This window comes from Lingula anatina, chromosome 9 (assembly GCF_051362555.1).
Source record: "Lingula anatina isolate TDL-2025a chromosome 9, LinAna3.0, whole genome shotgun sequence".
Classification (NCBI taxonomy): Eukaryota; Metazoa; Brachiopoda; class Lingulata; order Lingulida; family Lingulidae; genus Lingula; species Lingula anatina.
The window spans coordinates 9,632,580-9,658,132 of NC_141775.1; the positions used below are offsets into that span (position 1 = coordinate 9,632,580).

Sequence of the window (25,553 nt, forward strand, 5' to 3'; positions counted from 1 at the left end):
AATTTGATAGTGCTTAGCAATGTGTGGAATAACACTTGATGACAAAAATGATCGAATAACACGATAAAAAAAGTGAGCTCAAGTATCCCATTTGTTGTGAAATCTAAAAAGGGACCACAACAAAAAAAATTAAAATCTTTTAAAAAGGACGAATTACTTCGCTAAAAACCAGTTTCTGTTGCACCAATCCACACCATTTATCATCGTAGAAAAACATAGATTAGTCCATCCTCAGTTGGCCTTCAACAAGATAGAGAGTACGGAGGCTCTCCTCATAAATTATTCATGAGGCTCACTGCACATGCGCAAAGTGGGGAATGTTTTGGTGGAAGTCAGTCAGAGTGAAGATGGCGAAGGGGAGCAGTACGTTATCTCGGGGTCTCCTCCTATTTATTGGATTAATTACTTTTACAGACAGATTAACATATGCAATACGAGGTAAGTGAAACTGCATCAATGTTGAAAGCCTGTGTGAGCGAGAGGTTGTAGTTGGTGCGATGTCGGAAAAGTTTTGGCGAGTTAAATTAGAACAGTAGCGAGTAGTGTCTCACCTGTTGTTAAGCGTGCTAGCGCTCGCCAGACACGGTTCCATTCATTCTTTGCACTCGTGTTCAACTTTCCCCCGACTCCAAAACGAAGAGTTTGCACTTTGAAAATATGTGTCAGGAGTGTGCCCCAGACGCTAGGCGTTCATAGACGCACAGGCCACCCAGCTATCAAGATATTTGAGAAATTTCGCAGTGATTGAAGCCTGAATATGCATGCATTTCAAGACCTGCGAACCATGAAATCGCCGAGGGTTGAAATAGACATGGTTGTACATTACATTTCGCACGGCACAGTTTTCATTCATTTCCAGTTTTAAATCGTATAAAATTATGAATAAAAATTAAAACTAATATTAGATTTAATTATTGATTGGAATTTGAATTTTTGAAAAAGCTCATTGAATACGGAGAAAAAGAGAGATAAATAGGGTTTTTTTTGTATTATTGAAGTTGTATGAGGAGATTGATGTTTATTGACCCATTAGAGCCTGCGTCATCAAAACAAACGGCAGCCATACTGGAGGGAGACCGGAATCGTCTGCTGCGCATGAACAAGCCATGTCTGTAGTTCAGTTTTCGTTTTCTGTATTTTCTTTCATATTTAACCGAGCAAGATGATGAATTACTGCAGGGTATTTGGTCGAGAGAAGGTAACTAACTTTACAAGCGTTCACAGACTGCCTGCAGTGGTAAAAATCCATGGTGAAGGAACTAAAACCATAAACGGAGGAGAGACGGCGAGGTGGCTTTGAATCAAGACTCTTCGGAAAAGTAAAGGATAAAACTAATTTATTTTATAGCAAAGAATGAAGAGCCAACTGTGCAGATTTTACCATAAAAGAAAAAACAGTAGAACACCAAAGACCTAGGTGTGTATGTTTGGGGCGCACGTATATATTTAAAGTAGTGCCCAAAAAGTGTGGGTGGAGAGTGTGTTAATTTGTTAAAACGTGTTGAAATACCCAGGCAGGGTTTCGACTTTTATAATGAAGACTCACCTATTGCCTTGGGTGTAATTTGTTATCAGTTACGGTGCTCTCTAGATTTTATCGGCTGTCACCTACCTCTTTTATACCTGGTTAGCATTATTCCCAATTAGTGTCAAGGCTATATTTGTACTGTACACAGCTGAGCTGGGCCAATTAAATCAATTACCTGTATGAAGTGTATTTGGAAGTTAGTGGCTTAATTTTCGATTTGGTGTAGTGATAAGAGTAATTTTATTTTGCAAGTAAATTCTACCTCAGGTGTAATTGACATATAACTTTAATAACCTAGCTCATGAAATAATTTTGCACTTTCCTCTGTAAAAATGTTAAATTCTGCTCCTTTCAGCTGTAATGTTGTAAGTTATAATATGAATAAAAATCACTATTGTTATCTTTCTATTAATTTACATTTAGGAAATTGATCAGGCATTTCCCACCAAGCCACACTCATTGGGTGCAAGTAAATTATATATATTAAAAAAAAAAAAAAACGGAAGCTTTTGATGACAGGTACAAAAGGCAGCTAGATGACACACAAGGTAGAAGCAGCAAAAAATATTCCTAGATCTCTGTGACCAGCTGAGGAGACAGGATCTGAACATCAGGAGAGTGAAATCCAGTGCATGACAGGAGTTATTTAATTGAAGCGACACTCAGAACTCAGCATTTCATGTTCACTTTTATTCATACAAAATGTGCACTTTTCCTATATGTTTAAGAAAATTGTTGTAGAAATCAATTCATGAACTGAATTATTGTTATATTACATTGGACATCATAAATACATAAGTGTGAAAAATGCCTTGCTTCTGTGAATGACTGAATAATAATAAAATCCTAACAATGTTGCTTATATGAATGGTTGCATTCATGGTGAATATTAAACTCTCTCAAACAACAGTCTCGTTACATGTATTTTCTAATGAACCAAAATGAAGTACAAGAATGCTGAAATAATTTAAAAAGTTGATGATGGTATAGAGCAAATGTTCTGCATACTTTACTTCTGTATAAACAATAGCATCTGAAAATCCCCAATATTGTTAGGCTTTACATTAAAAAAAGAGAACAACAAATACCTGATATTGCAGTTTTAAAGTAAATTTAAAATATATGAATTTTGTTCACTGAATACCTAGCAAAATATTTTCAATGCAAATGGTATATTAAATTTTATAAAATCAGTTTGATACAATACTTTTTATGACAGTAGATGTATTTTGAAAACTTATGTACAACACAACTTACCACCTTTATTTTGATACAAAAGACACGTCTTTTTCATCATTGACATAGTTTCTATTGCTCCATTGATATCAAGTGTATAGTCCCATGGCAAATTCCCATTCTCTAAGTCCCACGTAAACTGAGGTTTGAGGATATTTGTAGTGCCTAACAAATGCTTCTGTGAATGACTGAACTAATAATAAAATGCTAACAATATTGCTTATATGAATTAACAACAGTCTTGTTACATGTACTTTCTAATGAACCAATATGAAGTACAAGAATGCTGAAATAATTTCTGACAGCTTCACGATGTAAAGATAAGTCATAACTAACAGCAATATTTCATGTCATAAGACAATCATACATTCTTCCTTGAATCCACAAGGGTTTATTCTGATGATCAGCTCAAATTTCTTATATCTATCCTTTATGAAAACAGTTGTTTCTATTTAAGGTTAAACTTATGATTACACATTAAACTCTCTCAAACTATAACTGCTATTACCCAATGAACAAGAAAAATGAAGTACAAGATAACTGAACTATCTTCTGACCTGACAACACGATGTTGGGTAAGTAGCATTTAGTAGGATTTCACGTTTTTAGACTGTCTTGAGTTCATATCGGTCGATCCCGCTGAGCAGCTGAAGCCTCAGCTTGTATATATCCTTTTCCCTTTGGTGTCCTTGATCGTGATATGAAGTTTACTTTATTTTATTTGGTTTACCTATATTTACGCTACTATTCCCCGTCGTTCATTCCCTCCAGCATGGCCGCGGGACTAGTGTTACGGAGCAAATATGACGTCACTGTAATCGGTTAATAATGTACCAGTTTTAAAGAAAAAATGATAGAAAAATATTGTTTAAAAAAATTCATTTTTGATATCAACTACAAGATTTTCCCAAAATTCCCTACCAGTTAAAACAAATATACACCAGAATGGTCAATTATAGAATTCATCCTGTGAATAGAATTCAAACTGAAAAAAGATCCTCTAATTGAAAAACCCCAAGAGGCAGATTTTTCTGTCAGCTGGACTACAACCCTACAAATTTAGAACAGTTTCGTATAGAACATGCCAAAATGACATAACATTCTCCAGATGGGAAAACCAGTGAAAAAAAAGAACATGTTTTTGCACTTTTTACCAACAACTCAACTCTTCAGCACAAACATAATTCCAGTGTCATGTTATTTTAAAACTAGCTTGAAACATATCAGTCCTCGCAGCTATAAAACTCTTGAACTCAACTTAAGTAGTGGTTGGTGTGGAAAGAACTGAAAAATTAGCACGTTGAAAGAGGCATGTGTTAAGTTTGATTTTTATGGCTGAAATGGCAATTAAGATAAGATTAAAGTTCTGTAGTAGGAAGTGAAAAGCACTTTCTGAAAAATTACTCTGTTTGTGAAAGCACAAGTTTAAGTTTGTTTTCATGGATGAAATGTTTAAAGTCATATTAGGATGAAGATATGGTAACTATAAACTGCAGTGTTGAAAATATCGTGTTGGACAGCATGTTTGACTTTATGGTTGGAAACAGCAATAAAATTCATATTAGGGTTTAGAAATGGCAAAAGGATTCGCTAAATTTGGAGTAAGTTGAAAAATGGCCAATTAAGAGACTAAGGCTTCGTTCACATGCAATGTCTATTTTCTATTTTCTATTTTCTATTTTCGGTATGTCTTATGATCACGGTCTGTGCACTGAATATCCCGCGGCGTAATTACTGGCAGCGCGAGCCAGTTACTATAAGTTACTATAAGTAACTGGCTCGCGCTGCCAGTAATTACGCGGCGGGATATTCAGTGCACAGACCGTGATCATAAGACATACCGAAAATAGAAAATAGAAAATAGACATTGCATGTGAACGAAGCCTAACATGGAAGCATGCTTTGCTGAACCTATTTATTACAAGGACTGATGAAGAATGGAACTTAGAGTTTTGAGGTACCAGGGGATTTGTGCTTTGCTTTAGTTGAAATGCTAGAATTGATATATAATTGGAGTGAAACTGTGGAATTAAAATGATGGATAAACAAAAAATAGCAACTTTATTGGAAATATGTAAATAGGTTTATAGAAAATTAATGAAATTTTGATTGGGCATTTTTTATTGTTATCCAAGTTAAGAAATGGAACCTTTGAATGATTTAGAAAGTTCTCATAATTGTATGTGACAAATGTTAGGAAAATAAATAAGAAAATGGTTAACTCAATAACAGAATTGCTAAAAGGCACACTTTTTTTAAAAAAACTTCTTGTATGGATTATATACATCCATTCTTCATGGCTTCAATTTTCACACAAATGCAGAATTAATCCTCTGAGAAATTTTTGTCCATTTCGACTTTAATAATCAGATTTTACGAGTGTTTTTTTTATGGAGTCCACATCACAGTATATATTTTATTTCACTTCGGGAGTTAATCAGAAGAATGTACTGCAATTTAATGGCTCCATTCATCATGTTAGCAGTTTTAATTTCCCCAGCACTTGTAAAGGACTCTAGGTGCACGTAATCGTTATCGTAATGCAGGTTGAGACTTTGCGAACCAGTTGGAATCTGTCCTACAACTGTACTGTTGTTCAACTTTTAAAACAGTTTGATACTTTCTCGGCACTCATCAGTAACTGATTTGCATGTCATTTATGGACTTGTTTTTAAGACATTTTGGCTGTGGTAATCAGAATGGAAAAAACAACAACAATCGGTCAATATTGATTTATTTTAATTAGCCAGCATTTACAGGAGATGTACAGAATTAATCAGATGTTTCTAACTGCTTTTAGATGGATGCCCTTATGCACAATACCCATACATCATTACTGCCAGCTTATTGTGCACTATAAATGTGCCCACCTCTCTTGATTAACTCTTTGCATTACATCAATGAGACGCGTCACCCTTGCTCAATAACACAGAATGACCAGTTGACCGCTGGCTACTAGGGTGCAAGTGACCATTACATCCTGCCTGTGATGAGATATTTGACAATTGGGCCATATGTAGGGCTTGTGTAAAATCACCTGCCTTTTTTAGTACAACCTTGGTTAGATAGAGGTATCTGATTTTGATATGACTCGGGCCTATCCCCGAGAGAGTGTGAAAGGGATATATCTGGCTTCTTGTTGTTACATGATCCAACAGTCTAAATAGATGGTAATGTGACTCTGTCAGTTGTATAATTTAGTTAAAGAAACTGCTTAAATTTAATCTTTATAGTAATTGTGTGTGATTTGAGAATGAGGGATCATTTACATGAATCATTCGAGTCCGTGCTTCTTAAAGTTGTATGCAGGCAAATTTGATATGGGCAACTTGTTCTATCTCTGATCTCTCTTTGCAGTAATTGATATAACAAAAGTATGTAGATTGCTTATAATAATTGTTCACTACTTCGATAACATTGGTTTTAATGTTATATTTTAACAAAGTTTGGTTCATCACATTATTTTCTGTGTGGCTGGAAAACATAATAACGTGAAACATTTTAATGGACAGCTGTCTTTTGGTGTAGTCTTAACCAATGCAGCAGTAGCTGAACTCTACCAATCTATTACAACAATGTTCGCGTGATTAGAATGGTATAATCGACAGGTAACATTGATACATATGTTATATAAGAGCTCCATCTGGTGTCTAATCACTGGTTATCTTGTGGTTATGCGAACAGTGCCGTCATTTTCTGATGGATGAGAGCAGGGAGACCATACATTTTAACACGGAAATAGAAGGTGTTGAATTGAAATGGCCATCTGTTCTGCAAAGTTCCAAGTTATGTAATTGAGTTGAAGATTGATGGGTTTTAGAAGTTTAAAAATAGCAGATAAATGTATTAAAAATAAACTTAAACTTTTCTGTTATTATTTGATGGCACATATTTTTGTTGGCTCATAGATGGGTGAAATTTTATTAAGCAGATTGAATAGAAAATTGAAAATTAAGAAATTAACCAGTTTGAAATGCGGGCTGACTCCCTTTGTGCTCATCGCTGACATCTTTCAAAAGCAGGACATATTTTCAATTGCCAGCGACAATTTTCAAGTTGTTTATCTGCTCCCTAACTACAGGTTGTCTATTGGCATGACAGCCTTTCGTGAGCACCGAAAATTGTAAAATTGGACATCTGCTTGTTAACTACTCGGTGGAAATATGGCAATCATCCTCTGAATTTTTCACACCTTTCTTATAATATATACCAAGTTTGCGTGTGTCTTATTCACGGCTTTTGTTGTGTTTTATGTTCAGAATTTTTCAGTCCATGCACCTTTTCTTTCTAAATATAGGTTGTAAACCTCAGAGTTAATTACCAAAGGGAAGGAGGTGTGGGGGAGGGGGGGGGGCATAACACATGTTCATGTGTATACATATTCAGACTTGGTAAAATTTTTCAATAACTTTTGTTCTGTTCTAAATCAGTTTGTTTTGTGGTCATGCAATTGACTCTGACAGCTCCTTATTTATGATGTATGGCGATAGATAATGACACCAGGGCCTCCGCATAATGACTTGGAAAGCAACACTTCCGACCATGTCATACCTGATGGATGACACAACCAAGTGCGAGGTTATTTGTGGTTATACATCCCTGGGGCACCCTTTGTTTCCATCGTGGCCCTGTCCCATATAATGTTCATTGTTTTGGGATGACACTTTAGCAATGGCACATATCCCTTTGATAATGCACTGTTTGGGGCAGCTTATCAGACTCTTCTGGGCCCTAATATTGTGTTAAATATATGTATGGTCATTCTCTTCTTTCTCTTCTTTTTGAGTCTCTTTTTGTTTATACCAGGCTATTCCTACCTTAAACAAATTCCCCATAAAATTATACCCCAGTTGGGCACCAAAATCGATAAATAGGGACCATGATATGGATAATTGGTGTCTTCAAGATGGGGCCCCTCACTGTATGACAGAACTCTATCACATACACCAACCCAATAATTACCCCAGAAAAGGGTGCCATTTTACATGGGGTGAGATTCCACAGAGCAGAACAAATTCTTTCTTTATGTAGTTGGTAGTAGTTTGGAAATATCTAGGATGAATTTTGACCTCATGTTTTTTTTTTCTTACAAAATCAACCACAATTTGAGGAAACTTTGAAATGGAGTACTCTTTGCCTTAAATTAATTTCATTCTAGGAAATAAATTTAAAAATCAAGTTGAGAATAGCCTAATATGGCTAAAACAGGGGATATATTCCATTGTGTCATTATTTAGTGGTGGGGTGTGATTCACCATACCTGCTGTCCCCTTGGGGAAACTTGGTGACAGGGGGAGGGGACGTCACAGCCGTTGAATGTCTCTGGCATTGTCTGAGGCGATGTCGCAGACAGGGTGGTTTGCCAACCCTTTGGGATTTTGATGAGAAGATGACCATGTGACTGGTCAGTAAAGTGAGGTGTCTTCTGACCCTCGGGCAGGGACAGCTGACCACCTGTGATAAATTCTGTGTTCGTGCCTCATGGGTAAAAATTGTCAGAAAATGGCTTGTGTTGGACATGAAATTGATTTGTTTTTTTTTTTTTTTGTAAAAAGTAGAGGTTCCAAAGATTTTGAAAGGGGGGGGGGGGGGAGACTATCAACAACAGATGAACAATATGATTTAAGACATTCTTTGGAAATTATTTTTCACAGAAGAAATTTTGCTATGTTTTCACCTTTCATGAATACAGTTTACAGAAGCCAAAAAGATGGTAACAGCTCTTCAAAAATCATCCCATTTTAGAACAATTATCATCATTACTGTCCAGGTGATGGCAATGTGCTCCTTCTGGGGCTTGTCACAGATCTTCACATGTGGCAGGTTCTCTCCTTGTGTCACCATATTGTCTCCATATGTGTGCAAATGTCACAGTCAGGTAGTTGTTGAAACAATTTCCGTTTGATCCAAAGACCTATTTTTACCTATTTGAGGCCAGAGATGTTGCTGCCACATCTTGTCATTGTTATGGCATTGGTTCAGCTATGTGTGATAATGACTGGCGTTCTATTGTTTGCTGATAGTGTTTTTTCGTTGTGATGACAGTTATTGTTCATTGATGATATCTCTAGTATTGCATATCACACAATAGATTATGAAGGACACATATCCTACCACAGCTAAATTTTTTTTTTTTTTGTAGAAAAAAAGGAAAATTTTGTTAGAAAGCATTTTAGATGGTATGTTTATTTTTATTTTTTTTTTATCATAAAAATTTTTCATTTTTGATATTTTTTCTATTAAATTTTTTATAAGCGGTCTTGACTTCATTTTGTCGTACACATAGAAATGGACAGACTTAGAATTAAACTATCTCTGATAAGGACCCAACTTCAAACCCACAAGAGGAAGGATGAAATTACAGGCAAAGTTCTTCCAAATTATTTTGAAAATGAGGGATTTATGGATTTAAAGATCTTGTCATAGTTTCTTTCTCAGATTAAGTGTATGAAATTGAAAGGGTAAAGACACATGTAAATTTCTCGATTTTGCTGCTTACAAAGAAATAGTACTGGTTACCCTGTCAAAAATTCTTCTGGTCACTTAAGTACGATGACCAAGAGTTTTCAGAATCTCTTAGATCATGTTGTATTAGTCTTAACCCCCTCCAGTCTTTTCCATCTGTCGCCACGAGGACAAACACAGCAGACGACACCTGAATGGAGAGAATCAAGATAAGCCGTTGGGTTAAGCAACGACTATTTGTAGAGAGACCCAGTGAAGTATCGTTTTCATAAACGGATTGATCTTAATTTATACGAATTCGATAGTTTGAAAGGGAGGAAGAACACATTGGCTGTGGCAACTTGAGACGCACTTAGAAGTTGGTGAATGAGCTGAAATTGTGTGCTGAGCAAATATATTCAGTTTTGGCATTTGTGATTCCAAATGGCTACTGGACGACTAAATTTTGAGCAAACGTGACTAATTTAATACCCTCTTTGTTCTACTGGAGTCAGTGGACTTTCTGAGCGTTGTTTTATTGGCGTAGGGAAGTGCCCAGTGCTGTTAGTCAATTTTCTGTTATTTGTATTATGATGTGTGACATAAGTGATGGTGTGCGGTGTGTTCAGTAGTCCCCCTTTCTCTTTGCGCAAAGGGAAATGCCTGATTCATTGATCAATTTTCTTCTATTTGCGTTATGATATGAGTAGGGTTTCTTCCCGTGTGTTCTCACCTAGTGTGTGTGTGTGTTGGCCCTCTTATACACACACACACATTTAAAAAGAAGCACACATGCTCCCCCATATATTAGATAAGTAAATAAATACATAAATGTTGAACCATACCAACCCTACAAAAATACTCCCATAACAATACAAATGGAGTTATAGGGCGAGTTCTTTAAAGAAGGCAGACAAAACAAATTGTGAGCATGTATAATGGCGTCAATAGAATTGGTGCCCGATTTGGGTATTTACTTTCCAAAATGGTGGTCACTATTATCCCCTGCTCCAATGGATTTTCTCAAAGCGATTTTCTTCCTTATTAAGCAGTCATTATACCTTAATGGGCGCCCTTTGAACAAGGGGAAGGTTTTGCTGGTGGTTTTTCCAGCCTCCGTAGCCTCCCAGTACTTTTGTTTGTTGTGAAGGTGGCTCATTATGCATTTATGAGTTAACTATATGAAATTTTCATGTCAAATAGGGGACCTCTTAAAATCTGGTGGTCAGACCAACAAAAGGGTCAGGGTCAGGGTGCTAAGTGGCCTAGATTGACCCTCATTTTGTTGTTTGACCCCCATTATTTCGCATATATTTTTAAAAAGCTCTTTGCTAGAAAAATAAAGTGCTCTTTTCATGATGAAAACTTAACCAATGAAATGTGCTGAAAAATGATTTCAGTCCAATTTTGAACTTCGCAGGTATTCAAGTTGTTGTCTTTTAGTCATGTCACCTGGTGTTTAAAAGTTGTTAGATCAAGAAACAAAGTCAGAAACTTGTTGAGAAAATTGTAAAAAAAAAAAAAAAAAAAAAGGAAAAGAAGCCAAAGCCAAATAGCTACCATCTGTTATCTCTTTGTATTACTTTTAGTTGAGAGATCTTTTTTAAAAACTTAAAATGTTATTGCAGTTCTTACAGTTGAAAAATCTGCTCGTTTGATGGTGCATTTGGGTTCTGATTTACCATCCTAAAATGGGAGTCCGTATAAAGGCAGCCAGCTCATGCCTTGGGATGCCAATCCAAGGCAATTATTTCTCAGGAACATACAGTGCATTTTGCAGTGAAAGTGAAACATAATACTTATCAAAGGACACAAATTGTGTCTGAGAGAGGCTTGTTCACTCCCTAGGATACCTTATTAAGGCTGTGAATAAACTGGTATTGACAGCCTCTAAAATAGCTGACACCTTTCTTTTGGTTCAACACTTCAAAGGAAGCCGGGCTTTAAGATTATTGGAATTTAATGTCGCTAAAACGGGCCTTCATTAGAATAGAATACCGATCCAATTAGGGCAGAATGGGTAGATAAACAACCCAGGAGTGAAATCAAACTTTCTATTGACGATCGTCCTTTGATATTATTGGGTCGATTCCTAGAAAATGTGTCCTGGGGCAGACACGGAAGGACTCTTAGAAATGTGACTGGTGTTGTTGTAGAGGTTTAGAAACTACAGTGGTGTCAATACGTTCAGATTCCGTAGTTAATCTGCATGCTATTCTGGACAATTGTCAAATTGTGCTGTTGAAATGATGCTGAAAAGGGCAGGTTAGTTGTTAGAAATAGGACTGATAGTTTTGTTAAATCATGTACCTTTCAATATGACTGGTATACAAATAATTAGATATTATACTGACAATGTTTTTCATCATATATGCCAAGAAAATCCTAATTTCAAATATTTTTTTGTAATAATATTAGAATTATGCAGTGAAAAAACAAGAAAGTTCGTAAAATGACACAGGTTGAATTTGAACCCCCTGTTTTCAATATATGTTCTTAATTTTGAATTGATTAAATTAAGTTGATTCAAATTAGAAAGTGCTAATTGGCTAAAAAGAATCCAGGAGCAATTTTTCACAACAGGTCCATTCATACCTTGAATCTCTCAGGTGCCATAAGCTGCAAGTCATCTCAGTATCAAAACAAGCTGTTAATACTACATCATTAAGCAAAGTGTGATACAAGAAGCAAATATGGCAGGTTGTAAGGGTTCTTGGTGAAGGAGAAGCAAATAGTATGAAGCAATAGACAATAAAGTAATAAATGTGGTATGGTATCCTCTTGTCAGAAGGTGTTATGAAAATTGATTTTAGAATTTATGACCCCAGCCCTAATTGAGGATAGAGTTGGACCTGATAGGGTGGTGTTTCTTACGCTTTCTTCCTCTTATATGGTAGGAAAATTGCTTAGGTTAGACAGCTAGAATCATAAAGCTGATTCTGAAAATTTATGGCTGCAGCTTTGAGAGATAATCTAATAAAAACAAGAAGCAACCGATTCAAAAGTTATTCACTTGCTGTCACAACACGTAGATGGATAACTCAACAGGTCTGACAATGATGATCGTAAATTGATTCTGTAATTGACAGCTGATGCAATAAAGAAAAGACAGGTGTGTGTGTTTGGGGGAAGGGTGGAGCAGAATATGTTTAATTTTATCATTAATCCTAGAATATATGGTCCAAGCAGTGCAAGATAGTCGGTTCCTTTCACATCATAAGCAAAGTAATTATCCGGCTTTGACGTAGAAAATTGATAAAATTGTTCCAAAATTTATAATCTGTGTGCAGTGAAAGAGTTGACAGGTGGACCTCAAGTTTTTAGGAAGCCATGAATGATTTGATAGTCTTAACAACTTTATGGGCAGCCGTAACTGTGGTAGCCGCGTTGTCAAGATGGTAAATAATCCCCTTTGAAGTTGTGGGAATTATAAAGGATTGTAATAATTCAAAGTAGATACCATTGTTTTCGTTGTGATTACCTGTATCGTAGGTGTGTATTAGTCAGAATTAGTCTTGGACTAGTTTTGTCCTCTGATTTTAAGTAGCTCAGTGTTATCTGATAAGAAAGGTGGCCATCATTGACGGCCTGATATAGCTCTGTGGTCAAAAGAGTAGCATTTTGTGGTCAGGTGTTTTTTGTTTTTGTTCTTGGGTTTCGTTGAAACTGGTGCCTTTATTGTAGCAATAATTATTGAAACATTTTTTATTGGTCAGTTGAATGACTTGTGATTTCGTACCTAACAAAATGTTTCCGTTAGAGTCTTTTGCCTGTGAATATTTCTTTAACAGGATCTCAATGAACAAGTTACTTTATAAAAATAGTAGTACAATGGTTGAGATAATCTATGGTAGAGATAGTATTGAAAAGGGAAGTTGGTCATGAGGTGTCACAATTGTGGTCATGTGGTTTGCCATTTTGGCCCTTTGGGTGTATTTTGAGGGTTCACATTTTTACAGGTACGATGAAATAATAAAACTAGAATGCTCTGTGACCATATTTGTTGAAATGCACTGGTTTTACAGAAATCAAGATTGTGATCATTTTCATCTTGGTCATCTGCTTTTTCCTCCCTTCTTTTCAATATCCTGTATGTTGCAGTTATTATCACTGTTGTCTCCAAAGGAAAACGGGACTCGGATATCTAATGAGTAAGATAGGTAATTGTTCAAGATGAGGATGTGACGTTTGTTGTGTTTGATACCTGATCGTAATTACAGTCTTGTTGACCACAGGTATTGTATAACAAACCCACACACCAGAGAGAGAGAGAAAGAGAGAGCGAGAGAGAGTGAGAGTGTATATATATGAGAGAGAGAGAGAGAGAGAGTTTTGGCAGTCATCCATGTTGAACACACCATACCAAAATTAAATCTGAAAATGAAATTCCCTGAGACAAGATACAGCCAAATTAGATAGAACCCAAAACTGTAGTGGAATTTCACTTAAAGATGTATAGATATCTAAAAAATTGAACCATGAAATTTGCTGCACCTGACACAGATATGTCCTAGATTGAGTTTGAAGGTCCAACCCTGGTATAGGTATGGCAACATTTGGTGTCTCCACTTCAACCCTCTTCTCTGATTACGCCTCTAATTGATCTGTCTGTCTTATGACAGGTCCAACGATACGGCAGCCACAACATACACGCTTGGTGATAAGGTGAATGTATTCGGCTACTTTGAAAGGATCCTTCACATTTCTTCTAAGAAAAATGATAAATGAATGCAAGAAGAATACATTTTGCATAGATTCATCTATATGATTATTTTTTCAATGATTTTAGCTAAGAGTGTATTGAATAGTGGCACTCCTCTGTCAGTTTTGATCGACGTGAAACACTTTTTAAGTATACCCCGAGATTCAGAGGTTGCTAGAAAATTTGCCTGAGCTGTGCTCTTCAGTGGCATCTTCCAGTAAATATTCGATACTCAGGGTAACATAAGCTTTTAATGGTAGATTATTATATTAGACATATTACAAGTCAGCAGCGTTTGTCACTATAATGTCAGATTTCTCACTGGACTTTGTGTAATGGATAGAGTGGTTTTACTCCCTGGCTAGTCTACAGTTTGACCAGTATTTTTTTATTGTGGTAAACAGTGACATCTTCTTAGATTTGGCTGAAAAACTCAATCTTGAATTTATTATCCCTATTATATTTTCAGAAAATTTTATAATATAAAAACAATGAATTAGCTTTGAATTAGCTCCCACTGTTGTCATGAGTTGCAATGACAGATTAATCCTCGTTGACACTTGTGAAATCTATGACATATTACCCACAGTTCCAAAGTCATCCCCCGAGATGGTGAAAAAACATCAGCCATAGTTTAGCTTAGAAGTGAATTGGAATTCGTAGCATGATTTTCATGTTTGCGTGAAGCGTATCGTAATTAATCAGTTGTCAGATTTTAGCATGCTGTATGTGATAACTTGTATTCACTGGCAGAAGTGGTATACCCATATGTTTTTTTAGTGTGCATAATAAAACTACAATTTGTACCTTGTGTATGCTGTTTATTTTTCATTTAATGAAACTTCGTCATCTTCCACATTTATAAGCATATTGTAACATTGAATGTTGAAATCATATTTTTCATTCAACAACAATTGAATTTTATAGGCAGTAAGTGAAAATTAGATGGGCCATTTGACCCAAGATAAGAATTATCAGGAAAGTGCTGATTATTGCGATGAAGTAGCAATGTGGTGTGTGTTTGACTATTATCACTTCATGATAAAGTAACTACTGTTGCTGATTTGAAATCAAGGCACAGAGACATGCCATGATATGATGCGATATGGACAGTTTATATCGCCATTCAGTCCTGACCAGAATGTAAGGCGAGAGTTTAAGTGGGGAAAAAAAGCAACATATTTCTTCTCCCCCCCCCCTTGTCTACCCCTACCACACACCTGGGTAAAATTTGTCAACTACATGTGAAAAAGGACAGGTATGCCTGTTTACTCAATGCATAAACATTCCCCAAAAGTGGCAAAGAATCCATTTTTGTCTATGTGCTTCATATGAAACATTTATAATTGATGCTCGTGCTTCCTTATTTTTGCTTACCTCACCTCTATGCAAAACTACTGTATATACATGAGACGGAAATTGTGTAATTCACACATCTTGTCACCAGTGGGGAAAAGATAAGTTGATGTCTGTCGTAACAGTAGGTTGTCAGTAGGTAGCTGATGTAAGCTGGATCTTAACAGTAGGAATGACTTTAAAGGGACACTGCTGTATAGACAAACATGCAACCTTCCAAAAATCTGAAACGTACTTCAAAACAATTAATCCTAATTTTAGGACTTTTCTTGTGTATTTCATGACATAAACTGTCAGTATCAGCATTCTTTTCCGAAATTATCTACATCCCTTACATAATGCATCTGTTCCACAGAAGTTATCTTATGTTGTTGCTATGTTGCTATGTATTTCTGTCATTTTACATCCTATGAAAAGGCAAAGGTAATTCCTTGAGCTAAGAAGTTAAAAAAACTTGAGGCAAAAGATTTTACAAGAGGGGGGAAAATTATTACTTACTAAAAGGGGAAAATATGATTGAATGACATGCTTCATAAAGGACATCCCAATCATAACTACTGTAAGAATGTAGGTGTGGGTTGCTGACAACGTATCCCTCATTGTTGTTTTAAGATATCCAATCAGATAGGAGCTTCTGTCGAATATTTCTGCAGACTGAGCGGCCATTGTGGAGGTTGAATATACGGCTGTTTTCTCTGTTTTCTTTTCCTCGCAGCCTGTCTCTCTCACCTGACCTTTCAATATGTCTCCCGTTTTAACCACAATGAATTGGTGTTCAGCGGGTATCTGGTCATTTAGTGGATAAATTGAACATTAAATAGGTTCTCATATTTGTAAGGGACAAGGTAGATAAAATTTGGCTGCTATTTATGTTATTTTGGGGCTGTTGTCAAAAAACATTTGGTTTTGTGTTTAGATAAGAATGTTGAAATTTAAGATTTACATGGTGTCATTCTCCAATGGCATGCTTCCATTTCTTCTCAATTTTTTTTTCTTTTGAAATCTAAAATTTTCGAAACTTAATGAAAGATTGCAAGTTGGAAACAAATTCTTTTGAAAATGTTAGCTAGTTTTTGGATGAAGTAATGTACAACAGAGTGCAAGGGCATTGACCAAAACTTCTCACTACTGCCACTAGGACCCAGGTCAAAATCACAATAAAAGGGAGCCTCTTATTGGTGATGACATTTACGCAAACATCAACTGGGCATCAAAACGCCACAGGAAGTCAGCTTGAGCATCTTGTTTTCTTTCAACTTCTATCAGATCTAGGAGGCACCAGAGATGAAAAATGATGAAAACAGTGAATAGATTGGTCTTTGTCTGGTGCTAATAGAGTAAATTCTTGGTTACATGATGTTTGTTCAGGGACCACTGATGTCACCTTGAGATATTTGGTTGGGATGTGGGGTGAAAATTTTAGGTTTTAGTGTCTCTATCCTTACTTCCTGCTTCTGTTAGTAAGGGTAGGGGTAACATTTTTTCTCAATTACTTGCCCATTTGATGACTTTAATCCAATTGCATTCTGAAACATTGTTCAAATCCCTTAAATGTCTATTTTATCTTCAAAAAGTTTTAGGTATCTTCCTTTTTTTTTTTTTTTTTAAGAGCAAGAATAATGTCATAGAACAAAATTTATTTGTACAAAGTAACTTCTCCTGAATGCTTATGTTTGCATGATTGCATATACACGTTTGAAAAATGAATCCTATATTTTCAATTTCCTTACAGTTTTCAAATTCCCTCCTGTTCTAATTAAAATTTTCTGCCTAATTGTGTGCATTTTGAAATGGACATCCCCTTTGGGCATGCCTTACAGGCCACGGTGACATTTATTGCATTGTATCTGACTTCTAATTAAGCCCCACCCCCATAATTTCCTCTGAAGTATTCAATTTAAGAAACCCTGTCCATTTCTTTTCCAAATAATCCCCCTTTATTCTGTGTTCATGGGGTGTTTTTCCCCAAAATTTGGCAGCAGAAGATACCTGAAGACAAATGGCCGCCATAGGGCACAGGTTTTGTGTGTGTCCCATATGACACATAAATAAGTATCAGGTTGTAAGGATCCACCCCCTCATCCATCACACTAGGACTTATTGTCTTTTATTTTGCTCCCAGCTATGAGACGGACTGAAACTGAATTTTATCTTGAAAGGGGAATGTTTGGGAAAAAAGTCCTGGTTTTTCATGTTAGACATGTTTCATTGACGTTGTTATGGGCTTTTATATATTTTATGTTTTACCTTTTGTTACCCTTTTTTTCTTTTGCTTCTGGCAAAGAGAAAGTTACTTTTTTAAAGAAAAATAATTTGGGTTTATGCTGCAGAAAGGCAGGCTTAAACCTCATTTCGTTTGGTTTTGATTTAACCTCTCTGTATTATGTGTGTAGAAGATTTTACCCCTTATCTTGATAACCAATGGCTTCAGTTTATATTGTGTGTGTGTGAAGAAATTAAGACGCACATAGCCATGTTGCCTTAACATGTTAAGATTTAGTTTTGTGATTTGTATTATTGTAAAATTCTCTCCCCAAGCGGGTTTTTCTCTTTTACTCCTCCCCCTCTCCTTCTTTGTGATATTTTAAAGCATGCAGGCACACGTGTATATGTACTACTGGCACACTCACGCACACACGCACACACAGACACACACACACACACAGCATAAATCAAGTATACAAAACTTAATAATATGACATGAAAACGACAGCTGTCTTTTATCACAACGTAAAGAATGGTTATTGACACAGCTTAGCAGGTTAAGCCATCTAACACGCTAAATCATAAAAATATCACATGCTATTTGAACTGTCATGAAATATTCAAGTCTGTGCTGCCCTCACTTTTCTGCACTTAATAGATGAGAACAGAAAATTCACTTAAACCCTGCTCTTTTGTTATTCAGAACTTAAGCTGGTAGATCGATATAAAAATAACTCCTTTCATCGTCTTTCTGCATTGCTTTTGTAGGTTATAAAAATATTTCTACATAAATATTTCATGGGTAAGTTAACAAGCATTTATACATTTTTCCCAAGTTATGTCCAGAGTAAATATGTTAGTGCCAGAAATCAAAATTGAAAATTTGAAATAATTGACTGCATTTAGCAGGTGTGCTTTATTGTGATAATGAGGTGTCACTTCCTTGTTTACTTAACTCGTTTTGTCATTTGGTTATTTTTGGGAGAAAAAAAGCGCTGCTGAAGCTGAACTTTGAGTACTGTAAAGGATACATGAAACATGGTAGTAGAAGGGGAGAGGGGTAGATATGTGCTGTCTTCCACATTGGTTAAACATTTTTCTGTGCATTTGACAGAAACAGATAGATTTTAAATACTGGTCAAAATACCATTGTTGGGAAAAAAATCTGCCCCCTTGTACATCTTCATGCCCCCACAAAGTCAAATGAAGAACAATTTTCTTAGTTATCCAGTAATTTTATGAAATTGGATTGAAAACAAAGGAAATTTGTCTTTCTCAATGCAGGCCCCCATGCCTCCATGACAATCAGTCAAGGATACAGATCAATTATGTATTTGCTCTCTGAAAATAGGTTGAATCTTCAAATCTGACTTCTGTTTCTGAAAAGAAATACATAGCATGATAGGGCCTTTTTATCACATGGTGCACTTAAGTTATATCTCACAATTAATTTTTTAGTACAGAGGAAATTTTTTAAAAAAATCCCTTGAAAAAACTTACTTTCTGGTAATACGCCCTTCTGTTCTAAATTCGCTACCCCAATAATTATTGTCTTTACTCTTTAAAGACAATGGATAAATACACTCTGATCTGATTTAAGCAAAGTATGAAACGCCATTAATATGCCCTTCTATTAATAATACAACACCTCAATTATACCCCTGCCTTAATAACACAATAGAAACCCACTCTAATCCAATTGGTTTTCCCAAGGGGGGGATATGAAATCTATTCATATAACACATTTATCCTGTATAGATGTGTAATTACCCAGATATGTGATTGGTGAGTTTTGTTAGGCTACCAGTTCTTCGTGGACATATGGCATGGTTGTCGTGTTACAGTATGTGGTGACGGTGTTATTGATGAAACGGTTATTGTTTCTGATGGTAATGGAGGGTTGTCGTTGGGGATGGGTCTCCTGAGTATCAATATATATGCACAGTGGGTGTTTGAATGTGAAGATTTAGATGTGATTGGTCATAAGGGCACTTCGCTGCATGTCTTATTGGGCTCACATGCATGTGCATACAGAAAAACATATGCAAAATGTGCATACAACAGTGCATGCATGTGCCCTTTAAGAGCATGTTATGTGCACATCTGCTGGCATGCGTGCACATGCACCACGTTTGCACATGAGTGTAAGCGTTTCTGCATGCACATGTTTGCAACACACAAAATAGGCCAATACACACAAACTCTTGGTCTAGCATTCCTAGAAACTTTGAGACAACGTTATTTATTTCACAATTCCATCCTTATCACTTGATTTATGTGATCTTCTGAGCTTTTGTTCTGTAACTTGAAAAAAAATCTGAGCAGCAAATATTTGTCCAGGGTTTGTTGACGTCCCTTGAAGACCTGGGGGAGGGGAGAAGGACGCACATTTTGGCGACAATTATGGTGCAGGGGTAACGTCATACTTTTTATACCTCCATGGGCTATCTAATAACACTGTGCCATATTATATTTAAGAGGATATTTTTTGTAATTATAGTATTTACCTGAATGCTTACAGAGAAATTTTTTAGTCTTATTGTTGGATAAGGAATATCAGCTTGAAAAGGCTATTGAAGTGCTACTTTCTGCAGGGAATGGGTGTAACTTGTTTGAAAAAGATATTTTCTGAAAAAAATGCGATAAACATACAATTGGGAATATGCCCTAGAGGAACAAGTAGCAGAGAATAGAGAAAACAAACAATAAAAGGCCACCCAAGTTATTAAACCTTGGGTAAAAAAAAAATGGAGAGGAGCAGTTTCCTTTGAAATGTATGGCACAGTTTTGTCAACAATACAACAAAAAATCAAAAATTAAGTAATATTAACTGAACTGGAGGACTTTTTTTAGGGGGGGGGGTGAAGAGGTCAAAGAATCCCAATTTGTTTCTGCTGTGTCTCACTTTGAATTAAGTGTCACCTAGTCACGTTTTTCTTCTTATCGAATTTGTCCATCTTGCCTTATCAGAAATTCACATATATCACAGGAAATTATCATACATGTCATCTTTTACCACTGAAAAATGTCTCCAGTGCCACCCCTTCATAGGTGAAATAAGACACACAGTCCTTGATAACACAAGAACTTCCAATTTTGGAGATTTTTGTATGTTAAACTTGGGATTGATTAGACATGATTGCATCGATGTAGGTAACTTGAATTATTTTACGCTAGGAATTCCAGTGGCATTTCTGAAAATTTTTAAGTAAAAGGACCAGGATTGGCTAAAGAATGGTCCACCAAAAGCCATACATATATACTAGTATATATATTTTATCACCTTTAAGAAACCTTTTGGAGAATAATTTCTCTACAATTAAGAAACAGTTTGTGGGAAATAATTTCACATCAGTGAATAGGTTGTCTCCATAAATAATTTTACGAATTAAGGAATTGTTTTTGGAAAAGAGGTGCCAAGGACACTTTAGGTACTGGACAGAATGAAGCCGGTTTAAAGTTTCCAGTTGAGACAGATGAGACAATATGAATGAGACACTAACTGCCATTGACACACTAAGTCTGTGCCCCTTACACCAACCATATAAAAGCTCTCAACACCTCTAGCTCCTATTTCTCTCTTTAAAAAAAAGGGCAGTCATAAAGAATATCACAGATGACTGCTTTAAAGGCATCAGGTCAGGTATGGTTTAAGTAGACATTGTGGACAAAGAGCCCCCTTGGAATCAGTGATCAGTTGATACCCAGTGACTTTTATTGGGGTATTCTTTGCTAAAATGACGGGGATCCAGTTGAAAGACATTCGGACAGGCCTCATCAATCAGAAAGTGGCTCCATTGCCGGAGTTGCAGATCAGCCATGGTGGTTTTTGTCTATAATGATCATTTAATGGGCCCCTCATAAAGCTCGGGTTTTTATGAATTTTTTGGATTCTTTATCATTATTGGAAGCCCTGGTGGCAGATCCTCGTTGGTGGTATTATATTGCCCCATTGCTACTGGATATTAGGATGGCTCCCGTCTAGGTGTCGTATTTTATTGAGGATGGTTTGAGAATGAGGGGCCTTTTCAAAATTTCTCCAGTTAAATTTTAAAATGGGATAGGGTTTGAATGTTTGTGTTTTTTCTTCTTTGTTATTCTATGTTTGTTGCCCCATGAAATTGCAAGGTTTATTACAGGAAAATGTGTATTTATTTTCTGGCAGTTGACTAAAAACCAGTAAATCACATTTAAACTAGAACTCTTTCATTCTTTGTATCACTGATATATTTTAACCTATGCTATTTGTATAGCAAGATTAATTGATGTCCATAAAGAAATTTTTGAAAAGATATAATCCTGATTATCAAAATTAAAAGCATTGGTTTGATTTAAAAAAGATTAATCTTTTGACCCACTCCCTCTTAGCCTGGCGGCAAAGCTATGGATCCTCTGTGCGAAAGAAAAGGTACCCCCACTGCGCGAAATATGGCAACATTTGTCACTACATTTCTTTAGGAAGGGCACCCAGGTGGTTTGAATAGACAGATTATGCCTTTTCATTTGGCACATAAAAACCTGCCTTCCTCACCAGGCAGCCATGACAGTAAGCTCTCATTTCTCGCCTGGCAACCTCAGTGGACGTCAAAATTTGTCAGATAAAAATTTGCGTTTGATTGGGCAATTTATATCCTTCATTTCTATAGAACATCTATGCATGTCAAAATTGTTCAATAAAAATGTCTCCTCTGATTGGACTATTTATTTTCTGATTTTTCAACACATTGTCCAGTGATGCCCCAATTTTCAGATAAAATGTCTCTTTTGAAGGGGTGATTTATTTTGCTGTGTTTCAACTCTGGAGTATAATTGGGAATTGGGGAAAGGGTGGGTTTAGTGCATTCCTGCTTTCTTCCCATGCCTTAGCATTATTAATCCTTAGACATACCTGTCCGACTTTGCAGTGGTCAGAATGAAGCTTATTTCATGTCCATCTGTGAAGTAATCGCTGTCCAAATTGGAAGAAAAATCAAAACGTTGGCATGCTGAATCCATATGGGTTTTTGTAGCTTAATTGGGTTGAGTGGAATTGGCTAATTATATTGTATAGAGGTCGTGGATGGGAGCAATTTTGCTCATTTTATGTGGTGGAAATTATGGGTTGTGTCACAAATAGTGGTGACATCTATGTTGTTTTCTTGGTCCCAGGGGTCGGACAATCAGTTTATTATTTATTGGTGAAAGATGTTTTGATTTTAAATCTTCCGAAGAATGATGACATGTTTGTGACAGATGAATTCAAGTCAACTCATGTGTTGATGTGATTTTTGTCATCAGATTAGTTGATTACTAAGACATTCTTGTGGCGATGATGACTTACGAAGAAATTGTCCACTATTTGAGAAGGCAGAAATGGGTTCCTTATGTGAAGTTTGTACAAAAGTTGGAAAAAAGCCCAATTATCCAAGATTCATTTGACAGACAAGCAGATCAGGGTTAATCCGTAATTTGAAAATTTTGAAAAAAATTAATAGATAAATCAATGTTTTGAATAAAATAAATGAAATATGTTCTGCAATCTTGTCTAATATGTCACTGTAGTGGACAAGTTCAGATGATTAGGCCATTGTAGGAATTCTAAAAGAAATAACAGTTTTTGAATGCTTACGGTTTTGATGAATTTTTCTCAAGACTACAGGTTGTATCTGGTGCATTTACTGTATGACTGCTTCAGGATAAAAGGGAGGCAAATTTTTTTTTTAAATTACAAAGTCATCTAAAAATTTTGACTGTATTTCAATATCTAATTTATATGTTACCTTGTGTTATGAAAATGTGCATTATCTGATTAAATTATATCATTTTTGATAATACTCTACTACCAGAAAATTTTAATATTTTTATGAATCATTTTGAAATATTTTTTGAAAGCTTCAGGTTTAGTACAAAGAATACATAAACTAGGAAAGGCTGGCACGTGCATTATGTCATTGCCAAAAACATCCAACTGAAACTTAAACCTCAAAATGAATTGACCAATGTGAGAACAGGGCATTAAGTCTCATTCGCTACACCTTGTATAACAGAACTACCTCTTTATAACCATAACAAGATTACCAACCCATCCCTAAGTTTATTTACTTAGACCCTTTCTACCAGTCTCTATGATATTGTTTTGTCTGTGGAGAGTTTTTGTTGCTAATCAAATGTTGTTGTAGAGATTATCGTATCATTGGGAAGTTGATTCATTAGGAAGTCGTGTTTACCCCTGACTCTATCTGGACGCCTTTTGATGCATGCTGGGATTGTACCTAGAAGTAACCATTTTGGCTGAATTTTGGTACACAATGATTGCATACTAAAAATTTACTTGCAGAATATGAGATCACCTTGAGTTATCCCTAGTATAATACCATTCAAGGATATGTAGTCAGTTTAAATTTAAAAAGTTGGAATTTAATCTCAATGTCATGTCATCAAGGAGTAAGGCAAAACAGTAAGGTTATATGTTGAAACAAGAAAAATTTGGCAGAGGAGTAAAGGAGATGTTAAATTCTTCTCAATGGTTACACTGTCTGTAATATTTATTGTGTGCTGTTTGCTCCTAGTTCTCATACCGTGGGATATTAATGGAGTGACGTGACTGGAATTGCAGACTGAAAACAAATCCAATGAATGAAGTCTGGCCAGTCGTTTTCTTATAACAAGAGTTATAAAAAGAGTTTAGCCCCCCCCCCTCCCCCCCAAAAAAAAAAAAAAAAAAAAAATGGTCAAATCTTTTAGACCAGAATTCTAGTCTACTTCAACCAAAGGTTTATCAGTAATAGTCCAATTATATGATATGCTGTTCGTGTCATTTAAAACAAGAATAACATTGCTCATGTTTTAGATCAATACTTTCTATACTTAATTGAAGTACGATTACTTTTATCTTGAGCTGAAGTGGCCATGTTTTTTGTCTAAATGTTTAGGACAATTTTTTGAGCTTAATTTGTTATTAAAAATGATGCTAGTCCCAACTGTAATTTGATGAAATAAGGGAGAGCATGGGGTGGGGGGTCAAGGTGCAAATCCTTTTGTTAACTTACATTCTGATATTCAACTCCCTGCAAATATAGCCTTCTGTAGTATTTATATGTTGGAATTTCCCCCAAATAAGCTTCATCTGTTACTAGTTTGTCAGGTAAAAAGGCTAGTCTTTTGGTCAGTGACAAGAGTATTTTAAGTCATAAGTTTCTGTATACTGTGTATTACAGAATTTTATGAAGCTGCCCAACTTTTTTAATGACAGGGCCCTTAAAGATATCTGAATCCTAAAATTTGTATTTGGTTGAAAGACCAGAGTTTAACTGCTTGCATGAGTAAAAATCCTAATGTAAAAAAGTTAAGCTGATACAAACGGAACATGGGGTCCTTCAAGCGAAAAGATTTGGACCATGTAGTTCGGGTTCAGTTTGCAGAAAACGATTGAAACATGATCTAGATTGCCCAATACTTATAAATCACTCTAAAACACAATATAGGACAGCATAGATCTCTCCGTAATTGGTTAGAAATAATAGAAACCCAGGTTTATCGCTAGCCAATGGTACTGTGCACTTGAGGATCTTGACACTGGAGGAAACTGGAATGTGTGCATTTATCTGGAGCTTGATTAATTGTGTTGTTTTTATGGATTTTCTTTTTGATGCTATCTGCTGTTACATTAAGTGCAAGTGTATGATGGTATTAACAGCAACATTTGGAGAAGTAACAAATTTGTTATGATTGTAGCGGGTTGCATTACAGAAAGTATGGTAAAAGTTTGATAAAGTTTTTGAAGAAGGTTGTCTTTGTTTACAATACGTGTGCATGTTAGACCTTGAGTTTTGAAAATAATCCTGAATTGATATATATCTTCATGAAGAGGGAGTCTTCAAAGTTATAAACCATACAACATAAATATCAGTCATCCCAAAGTGCAATTCTCAGTCTGGATATTTGACTTAGCTAAACTTCACACCATAAAAATCATTCAGGCACCTTTTAAGTGCTGTTGACCTTTTATTTATTGCACCATATAAAAGTAACTTCAAAAAACAATGTACTCTCGCTACTCGCTTTGCCTGTTGACCTTCTGCGAAGGTGGTCCATCAATAAAAT

The 25,553-nt window shown here is 35.9% G+C and overlaps 1 protein-coding gene and 1 long non-coding RNA gene across 4 annotated transcripts in view; both read left to right on the forward strand.

Annotated features, from left to right (window-relative positions):
- Positions 1 to 248: 248 nt before the first annotated feature.
- The window catches only part of LOC106159654 (ephrin type-B receptor 1-B), a 106,843-nt gene continuing 81,538 nt past the window's right edge, over positions 249 to 25,553 (forward strand). For all 3 annotated transcript variants that reach the window (XM_013535981.2, XM_013535982.2, XM_013535985.2), the window contains exon 1: positions 249 to 438. In XM_013535981.2, coding sequence (XP_013391435.2) covers positions 318 to 438 — 121 coding nt within the window. In that variant the 5' untranslated portion in view covers positions 249 to 317. The remainder of the gene's footprint in view (positions 439 to 25,553) is intronic.
- Positions 1,017 to 2,437, forward strand: LOC147759878 (uncharacterized). Its single transcript, XR_015331156.1, has 2 exons — positions 1,017 to 1,417; positions 1,952 to 2,437. It is a non-coding gene; the product is annotated as an uncharacterized LOC147759878 (long non-coding RNA).